Below are 9,531 nucleotides of genomic sequence, written 5' to 3' on the forward strand. Positions count from 1 at the left end.
TATGTATGCTGTTATTATTACGTTGACTTGGTTCCCAAAGGTACATGGACGCTTTCATTTCTCAGCCGTCATAATAATAATAACAATTAAATAAAAAAGAATTAAACCTTAACAGGTATAGAAGTGTTTTAGAAATTGCAGCACTGTAAATAACTTACACATGCTGTGATTTCATGCGTGTACTTTCCATCATTTCATTGTTGGTAGCAGATGCACTGCAAATGTGGCTGCTTCTGCTATTCTTCCCTTTTTTGTAGTTAAAAGTCTGCTCAAAGGCATAAGCTTCGGGAGCTGCACGTGACACCCATCACTCTTTTTTCTTGTTGCTATTCGCTATGTATGTTTCCTCTCATATGGATGGGGCTGCTATGCTATCCAATGAAAAAAAATGAGTGACCCAGAAAGTAGTTTCCTTCTAACAGGGTAATTAACCTTTATTAGACAAACAAAAATAAGGTTTTTGGGTATTTTCTTCTGTTAATTTTGTATCCAGCAATCAAACAAAAAGGAAAGTCAGAGTTGTAGGTGATTAAGCAGATCATGATAGGAGCAGCAAAAGTTACTTATTTCTATTTATAGATGTAATCATCATCACCCGTCCCTTACTTAGAAACCAATCCATTATTTGATTAGCAGTAATAGTATAATAAACTATATGATTGCATGATAATATTAAATATAAGTAAGCAGCAGAAAGAAAAAGAGAGAGAGTATTCTTAAATTGTTATTTTTACTATGACATGGAAGTATCTACCGTGTCTCAGTTCTAACTGCCGAGTTCTGTGAGCTTGGAGGGGTTCCCACTTTCCACTTGTGTCCTAAAGGTCGGTGCTTTAAGATTTTCTTCTTCTTCTTCTTCTTCTTCTTTTTCTTCTTCTTTTTCTATTTCTTCTGATGCAGCTAAACAGTAAGTAGCTATCGGGGATTTATATTCCCTAGTTGCTTTCTGCTTCTACTCAAACCTTCTCTCTGCTCATTGGTTGGAATCAGATTTTTCCTTGCAAGGTGGGTTTCTTCTTCTGCATTTTCTTTCTAATCAGTTCGTGATTGTTGCTTGTTCTGGATATGTTGGTTATTATTCCTTATTCTCCTAAATTTGTTTCTTCTTTTTTTAACGTTTCTGGTGTATGTACTCCTTTCTGGAAAGGAAAATTCTTCTTTACCGTACTGTGGATGTTTCTTCTGTCGTTTCCGGGTCAATTCAGACACCGTACCATTCACTGTTCTTGCAAATTAAAGTGGAAAAAAATAAACAGAAATTTGAAAAAATTAAATAAAGTTATGTTTTGCTGAGTGGAGTGTGTTTGGTTGAGTTTATACCAGTGAAATCCTTTGGAGAATTTATGGCCTCTTACCGTGTGCATCAGATAGCAGCGGAAGAGTGCTAATGATACAAAAAAATAATACTGTTATTATTTGAACTTTGGATATATAGTAGTTAAGCAATATGATATGGCTTTCAAAGTTTGTGAATGTTCTAGTGTTGAAAAATTCACTTTCTCTTGTTGAATTGTGATAGTGAATAAGGATGATGTCATTTGACAAGGTCCATAGTAGCTTTGCATCTGTATCAGAGCAATCAAACAGATTCCGTTCTTCCTTGCGAGATATTAACTTAGTGATTCTGTGCTTGTGGTTTATTTCAAGTGCAGTTGAAGTGACAATGTCCTCCTCAAGGCCTAGCCAATCATCCAGCAATAATTCTGGCAGATCAAAATCATCAAGACGCAGTGCTAGGGTTCTTGCTCAGACAACTTTAGACGCAAAGCTGCATGCAACTTTCGAGGAATCGGGTAGTTCTTTTAACTACTCCAATTCGGTGAGATTGTCTCCTGGCACAGGCACTGCCAGTGGTGATCATCAATCAAGGTCTGATGAAGTAACAACTGCGTACCTGCATCAGTTACAGAAAAGCAAGCTTATCCAACCATTTGGGTGCTTGCTAGCGTTAGATGAGAAAACATGTAAGGTCATTGCTTACAGTGAGAATGCACCCGAAATGCTCACCATGGTTAGCCATGCTGTCCCAAGTGTTGGTGAACACCCTGCTCTTGGCATTGGCACTGACATAAGAACTATTTTCACTGCCCCGAGTTCTACTTCTATTCAGAAGGCACTAGGATTTGGGGAGGTTTCACTTCTTAACCCCATTCTAGTTCATTGCAAGTCCTCTGGGAAGCCCTTTTATGCAATTATCCATCGTGTTACCGGCAGTGTGATCATTGATTTTGAACCGGTGAAGCCTCATGAAGTTCCCATGACTGCGGCAGGTGCCCTGCAATCCTATAAGTTTGCAGCAAAAGCAATAACTAGACTGCAATCCTTGCCTAGTGGGAACATGGACACTCTGTGTGACACAATGGTTCGAGAGGTTTTTGAACTAACAGGTTATGATAGAATGATGGCTTATAAATTTCATGAGGATGATCACGGGGAAGTGATTGCAGAAGTGAAAAGGCCAGACATGGAGCCGTATCTGGGGTTGCACTACCCAGCAACTGATATTCCTCAGGCTACACGTTTTTTGTTTATGAAGAACAAGGTGCGTATGATAGTTGATTGTCGTGCAAAGCATGTGAAGGTTCTTCAAGACAAAAGAATTCCATTTGAGTTAACTCTGTGTGGATCAACCTTGAGGGCTGCTCATAGTTGTCACTTGCAATACATGCAAAACATGAATGCTAGTGCTTCCTTGGTTATGGCGGTTGTGGTCAATGACAATGATGAAGATGGGGATAGTTCTGATGCTGTTCAGCCACAGAAGAGAAAGAGACTATGGGGTTTAGTAGTTTGCCATCACTCTACTCCCAGGTTTGTTCCTTTCCCTCTGAGGTATGCTTGCGAATTCCTGGCTCAGGTATTTGCCATCCATGTGAACAAAGAACTTGAGATAGAGTATCAGATTATTGAGAAGAATATCCTGAGGACTCAAACACTCTTGTGTGATATGCTGATGCGAGATGCACCCCTAGGTATTGTATCACAGAGTCCTAACATTATGGATCTTGTTAAGTGCGATGGTGCAGCACTGTTGTATAAAAACAAGTTATGGAGATTAGGGGTAACGCCAAGTGAATCCCAGATAAGAGAGATAGCTTTGTGGCTCTCTGAATGTCACAGGGATTCCACTGGTTTGAGTACAGATAGCTTGTCTGAGGCAGGCTTCCCAGGGGCTGCTACTCTTGGTGATATAACTTGTGGAATGGCAGCTGTCAGAATATCTTCCAAAGACATAGTTTTCTGGTTCAGATCTCACACAGCCGCCGAAATTCGATGGGGTGGTGCAAAGCATGAGCCTGGTGAAAGGGATGATGGTAGCAGGATGCATCCAAGATCTTCATTCAAGGCTTTCCTTGAAGTTGTGAAGACAAGGAGTTTGCCCTGGAAGGACTATGAAATGGATGTCATTCATTCATTGCAGCTAATACTGAGAAATGCATTCAAAGACAACGAGAGTATGGAGATAAGCACATATGCTATCAATACAAGATTGGGTGATTTGAAAATTGAAGGGATGCAAGAACTGGAAGCAGTGACTAGTGAGATGGTAAGGTTAATTGAAACAGCAACAGTACCAATTTTGGCTGTTGATGTCAACGGAATGGTCAACGGATGGAATACAAAAATTGCCGAGTTGACATGTCTTCCAGTTGAGCAAGCTATTGGGAAGCATTTACTCACTCTTGTTGAAGATTTTTCCGTAGATAGAGTGAAGAAGATGTTGGACATGGCACTGCAGGGTATGCCTTTTTCTTTTCTTTTCTTATTCTCATACACTTGTTTTAGGTCTTAGCATTCATGAGCAGAGACTTTGAAATGAGTGTGGGTATTTAGATGTTAGGTTGTTATCTTACCTAAAGTCACTCATGAATATTGCATTAGTGAAGAATTCTAAAAATTTTAATTTGTCTTGCTTCGAAGTTAAACTTAATTTTATCTGAACCTCCTATAATTTAACATGTTACAAAACATGATCAGGTGAGGAAGAGAAAAATGTGCAATTTGAGATCAAAACACACGATTTGAAGATTGATTCTGGTCCAATCAGCTTGGTGGTTAATGCTTGTGCAAGCAGGGATCTTCAAGATAATGTTGTTGGGGTTTGTTTTGTGGCCCAAGATATAACTGCTCAGAAGACAGTGATGGACAAATTCACCCGAATTGAAGGCGACTACAAGGCAATTGTGCAGAATCCAAACCCATTGATCCCTCCAATATTTGGCACAGATGAATTCGGGTGGTGTTGTGAATGGAATTCAGCCATGACAAAGTTAACTGGGTGGAAGCGGGAGGAGGTGATGGATAAAATGCTTTTAGGGGAGGTTTTTGGAACACACATAGCTTGTTGTCGTCTAAGGAATCAGGAAGCTGTTGTTAACTTCAGCATTGTACTTAACAAAGCCATGGCTGGTTTGGAAACAGAGAAGGTTCCTTTGAGTTTCATTACTCGTGACGGGAAACACGTAGAATGTCTACTTTCCGTGAGTAAGAAGTTGGATGCAGAGGGTGTAGTTACTGGAGTCTTCTGCTTCTTGCAACTAGCAAGTCCAGAGCTGCAACAAGCATTACACATTCAGCACCTATCTGAACAAACAGCGTCCAAAAGACTGAAAGCTTTAACTTATTTGAAAAGACAAATTCGGAGTCCTTTATACGGGATTGTGTTCTCCCGGAAATTGTTAGAAGGTACTGAGTTGGGAGCTGAACAAAAACAATTTCTGCAAACGGGTACTCGGTGTCAACGCCAGCTTAGCAAAGTCCTGGATGACTCAGATCTTGACAGCATCATTGATGGGTATGATATTGCTAAATATTGTGCTTCCCTTGTGTCCTGCATAATTTTGACTGATTTTTTTTATGTGCATGTTGAACAGGTACCTGGATTTGGAGATGGTTGAATTTACTCTGCATGAAGTGTTAGTTTCCTCCTTAAGTCAAGCCCTGACAAAAGGTAATGCAAAAGGTGTCCGAGTTGTGAATGATGTTGAAGAGCAGATCACAACAGAAACCTTATACGGTGATGGTCTCAGGCTCCAGCAGGTCTTAGCAGACTTTTTATTGGTTTCCATCAATTCCACACCAACCGGAGGTCAGGTTGTTGTAGCAGCCTCATTAACAAAACAGCAGTTAGGGAAACTAGTTCATCTTGCTAATTTGGAGCTCAGGTAATTAATCACGTCACTTCAGTTCAATCCACATAAAGATCGACACCACTTTCAATCTAAAACAACATATAGTTTATGAGTATTATATAGTGTTTAACTTTATCGTTTATACCTAATATAAAACTTAGATTCATACTTGGATTATTTCCGACACTTATATGCTTATCCAGGTCACGCTCACCCTGAATTGGATTCATGTAACACAACTTCTGAAGGAAAAAAAAACTTGTTATGCTATATTGAGATTATATAGATATGTAATTTGTTAACTTTTGTTATTTTTTGCAGCATAACGCATGATGGTTTTGGGGTTCCGGAAACATTGCTGAACCAAATGTTTGGACGTGATGGTGATGAATCTGAGGAGGGTATCAGCATGCTGATTAGCAGAAAGCTGCTAAAGCTGATGAATGGAGAAGTGCGTTATATAAGGGAAGCAGGCAATTCATCTTTCATCTTATCTGTTGAACTTGCCGCAGCTCATAAATCCAACACTTCAAATTTTGGAAATAATTAAATCAAACCATATTTTTTGTACATCCGAAAGTGAAGGGTGCAAGAAATTTGCATTCCTTGTTCCATATTTAACTCTTGGTTTTATGTACCCACCTTCTTGTAAGGTGATAATGTAGATATGTAATGTATAACTAACGATTCACACTCTCTCCCCAAGTGGTCTCATTACAACAATTATGCGTCATTTGCAACAGAATGAAACATAAATAAAAGCTAACTAGGAACATTTCGCACCATTAAGAGAAGTTATTTCGAATTATTCAGAGATTTGAGTTTGAATCCCACCCAGCTTATTAACACTTACGACAAGAGAAGAGGTTCTTAGTTTAGGAGTTAGAAGGAACTGTCATGGTGAAAAAATAAGTTTCCTTTTTTAGTTTTATTATTTATTTATTTTAGCAATAATAAAATATTTTATTGTCCGTTGAATTTGTGGCATTAGTTTCAAAAATTATTAAAATTATCAATATTTATAAGTTGAGCATTTTATAGAAAATATTAAGTTACATTTCTAGAGTTGACAAATTTGATTAAACGTTTTATAAATAGAGTGGCCAAATAAAATGAATAACAAGCTACTTTGTTTCATGGACTTTAAATTTTGAATTCAAAGTAAATTGGTCATTATCAAATCCAAAGATAGCTCGTAAAAATATATTTAAAGTCCAACAAGATAGATTTATACACATTTTTTTTCCAGAAAATTGATATTATATTTGGAGATGGGTTAAATTGGTTGCACGAGGGAATATGCGAAATGAATGGGTTGGTAGTGTGACATTAGTTAATTGATTTTGTAATTTGCACCTTCCACATGTATGTCGATGACCTTGTTAAAGTATATAATTAAACTTCTCCCATACTTAGTTACCAGCTTTTGTTGTCTTTTCAAACATATTATGTAACGGTTCTTTAACAGTACAATATCACCTTCCACTTATATCACATTTTATTTTCCAAAAGAGAAAAAAACACTCATCAATTTGAATATCGCATTTGGATTGGTGACACTATAATAACTTAAACTAACCGTATCTGTGCTAAAACGGCATCGCTTGTGCTTGCACAATTTTTATATATAATAAAGACAAAAAGGTGTGAAGAAAGAATGAATGTGTGATAAGAAAAAAATAAAGAGTAATTACTGTAAAAAGTGTTGTAGTATAGAATTATTATAATAATAGTATACAAAATTGGTAAGAAGTCTCTGTAATTTCAAAGAGGTTAAATATAAGGCCTATACTTATATGTTTTATCTTGCTTCTACTTATTATCTTAACTTAAATATGTTTTTAATTTTTAAATTTGAATATAAAATTAAAATTGATTAATGTTATTATTTTTTGCTCTAAAATTTAAAATTACATGATGTAATTTTTTAATACATTAAAATAATTTAACATAATTAAATTATAAAAATTATAACTGTTTATTTTTAAAATTTGAAGTCTAAATTGTTTAAAAGTTCTTGACAAAAAAAATAATAATTTCACGATAAAGTTTATAGAGTAAAACCATATTTAGAGTTATTAATTTTATCTCTATCTTTTATTATGTTTTTGTCCCTTTCATGTTTTATTCTTTTTCTTTTACTTTGGTTCATACTGAAGAAATGAAATGAAGTGAGAGGCAAGTATGAATCGATTCACATTTTCACGGGAGAACAGTAGGCAAGGTTGTGTGGAGCACATATTGATAGCTATTACGAAGTCAACACCAGACACAGAACCACTAATGGAACATTTGATTAACAAAATAACAAGCATGCAATCATTTATCAAAGAAATGAATATACCCCATTTACTCACATTGAAATTCCTTTATGATTTTGCAACAAACATGAATCGTAAAGCAACAAGGAGAAGACAGAAGGGTGAAAGAGCAATGACAGAGACAACACAACAACATTCAGAGATAAATTATTTCTTAGGTGCAAGCCTGGTCTTGATTTTCTCAACCTCCTTGGTACCAATCTGAAAGGCCTGGGTCAAGACATTGTCTGGAACAGGTGGTGTGGCTGTAAACAAGGTCAGAGCAATGGACTGTGTGCCAGGTAATTGACTGTTGAATGCTGCAAGGGCTGAAGCAGGTTCCTTTGCATTGTTCTTTTGGAAGTGAACTAAGCCTTTTGGGAACACAAAAATCTCACCCTTGGTGATGGTCTTTGATATGAGCACATTGGCTGTGGTTATGAATCCCACATCGAGTGTTCCTTCCAGCACGAACACAATCTCGGTGGCGCGTGGGTGCGTGTGAGGAGGGTTGATGCCACCGGGAGCATAGTCAACTCGTGACATAGATACACCAAGGGTGTTGAGTCCTGGGATTTTCTGAACATTGGCTCCAGTCACCAACGACCCATAGGTGTTGTTTGTGGCACCTGGTTTCGCTAGTATGTCTGAGAAGAAATCAGAGGCATTTACCGCACCATCTTTGCAGGGGAATCCATTCACTTTAATACCTGTAACAATTGCACAAAATGAAAATTGTTATGCAGATCACAGATTCTCGTGTAAAACAACCTTGTAAATTTTCATTAGAACTTGATAAGAATGATGGTAGAAATGATTTCTGGTAATTTAAGATGGTAAAAGCTTGTAGTCAAATCCTGTATGTGTACTATACAAAAAAAGAAAAAAACTCACTGTCAGATTATACACGAATTAAAAATTCAGTGCACCAATCATGATACAGAAATGCGAAATGATTAACGGGAGTTGGTGAGAAGTTTATTTTAATTAATGGGAGGTGTTCGATTGCAGAAACGGGTGAGGGGAAGGGAAAAGTTAGTAATCAAATGAGGAAGTTTTGATTAAAAAGCAAAATTAAAGGTGTTGGTAGGTCTGGGAGAATGAATTGATTAAGAAAAAATAATGAAATGAAAAGGATGAAATCTAATGATTAAGTGGGAAAGTGAAGGTATGCATGAAAGTTGGCATCTTTGGATTTGTGCACAGTAGAAGATGAAAAATAGTACCTGAGGCAAGGTCAGCGACACAGAGGTCTTGAAGAGGATCAGGATCTGATGCAGTGATGGTGGTTGACACCAAAGCAAAAGTGAATAGTAGAAGCGAGGCTGCGAGCTTCATGTGAGAGAAGTGAAGTTGGGAATGAAAGGAGAAAAAAGCAGAGAGTTTTAAGAAAGGAGAAGAAAAGTATGTTGGAATTGTTTGAATGAGGTGGAAGTTGGAAGGAAGTGTTGGCGTGGTTGGGGTATTTATCACAACGAGTAGAGAGTAGATGGAGAAGAAAAGAAGAATGTAAATAATAATACATAATAATAAGTTGAATAAGTGGCGCGTGTGTATTAAACGCATGAAACATGCCTAATTCTTGGACTTAAAACATAGGAATAAAATAAACCTAAGACCTGTTTTTTGGTTTGGGCCTTTGATGAAGCTAAGGATGAATGACCCAGTCAATCGTGAGTTGCGGTCTCGCACATGTCACCTCTGCTCTGCTCCACACCATTTAGTTGAGTGTTTGATTAATTTACAGCGAGAATCGTATCTTGTTTTTGTGTTCTAACTTGAACAATTTCTTCCCAAAATTTCAAATACTGGTTTACAATACATAGCGTTTACTTTAAATAAAATGTTTATTTTAGGTCGTGTCTTCTACGGAACGAGCAACCCTCACATGGGTCAGTTCCATTTTCTATTAGGAAAAATGTGCTTTTGTTTTATATATTGTTTTAAATATTAATTGTTATTTCTCAAATATATTTCAAACAAATAAATAAATAAATTTAGAAAACAAAATGCACACCCGATCACTATTAGAAAGTGGATTGTTAAAAGTTGTGATAATATATATCAAATTAATTACAATTTCTACCATTAACTTTATC

General features: G+C 36.8%; 2 protein-coding genes across 4 annotated transcripts; one reads left to right on the forward strand and one right to left on the reverse strand.

The window, feature by feature from the left end:
- Positions 1-364: 364 nt before the first annotated feature.
- LOC114175209 (phytochrome A-like) lies at positions 365-5,830 on the forward strand. Of its 3 annotated transcripts, none has more exons than XM_085674604.1 (6): positions 365-824; positions 901-1,005; positions 1,653-3,740; positions 3,979-4,795; positions 4,875-5,165; positions 5,454-5,830. In XM_085674604.1, the coding sequence occupies exons 3-6, from the start codon at positions 1,664-1,666 to the stop codon at positions 5,680-5,682; spliced, it is 3,414 nt and encodes a 1,137-aa protein (XP_085530730.1). In that variant the 5' UTR covers positions 365-824; positions 901-1,005; positions 1,653-1,663; the 3' UTR covers positions 5,683-5,830. The 3 variants fall into 3 exon arrangements, with proteins under 3 accessions (XP_085530730.1, XP_085530736.1, XP_085530728.1); XM_085674610.1 differs by having other exon boundaries at positions 991-1,005; XM_085674602.1 differs by having other exon boundaries at positions 365-1,005.
- A 1,624-nt stretch (positions 5,831-7,454) lies between these two features.
- On the reverse strand, positions 7,455-8,938 carry LOC114174456 (germin-like protein 5-1). Its single transcript, XM_028059324.2, has 2 exons — positions 8,659-8,938; positions 7,455-8,142 (listed from the first exon to the last, which is right to left on the reverse strand). Exons 1-2 carry the CDS (start codon positions 8,768-8,770, stop codon positions 7,601-7,603), a joined length of 654 nt encoding a protein of 217 aa, XP_027915125.1. The 5' UTR covers positions 8,771-8,938; the 3' UTR covers positions 7,455-7,600.
- Between the last annotated feature and the right edge of the window lie 593 nt (positions 8,939-9,531).

This window comes from Vigna unguiculata, chromosome 1 (genome assembly GCF_037176805.1).
Source record: "Vigna unguiculata cultivar grain cowpea cultivar isolate G323 ecotype 2 chromosome 1, ASM3717680v1, whole genome shotgun sequence".
In the NCBI taxonomy this organism is placed as follows: Eukaryota; Viridiplantae; Streptophyta; class Magnoliopsida; order Fabales; family Fabaceae; genus Vigna; species Vigna unguiculata.

What these genes read in the sequence shown, in the direction of transcription:
- LOC114175209 (XM_085674602.1), top strand. Translation starts at nt 1,664, where the DNA reads ATGTCCTCCTCAAGGCCTAGCCAATCATCCAGCAATAATTCTGGCAGA. An exon ending in GTTGGACATGGCACTGCAGG is followed by an intron (nt 3,741 to 3,978) that starts GTATGCCTTTTT and finishes AAACATGATCAG; the next exon opens with GTGAGGAAGAGAAAAATGTG. An exon ending in CTTGCTAATTTGGAGCTCAG is followed by an intron (nt 5,166 to 5,453) that starts GTAATTAATCAC and finishes TATTTTTTGCAG; the next exon opens with CATAACGCATGATGGTTTTG.
- LOC114174456 (XM_028059324.2), bottom strand. Translation starts at nt 8,770, where the DNA reads ATGAAGCTCGCAGCCTCGCTTCTACTATTCACTTTTGCTTTGGTGTCA. An exon ending in TGTCGCTGACCTTGCCTCAG is followed by an intron (nt 8,143 to 8,658) that starts GTACTATTTTTC and finishes CAATTGTTACAG; the next exon opens with GTATTAAAGTGAATGGATTC.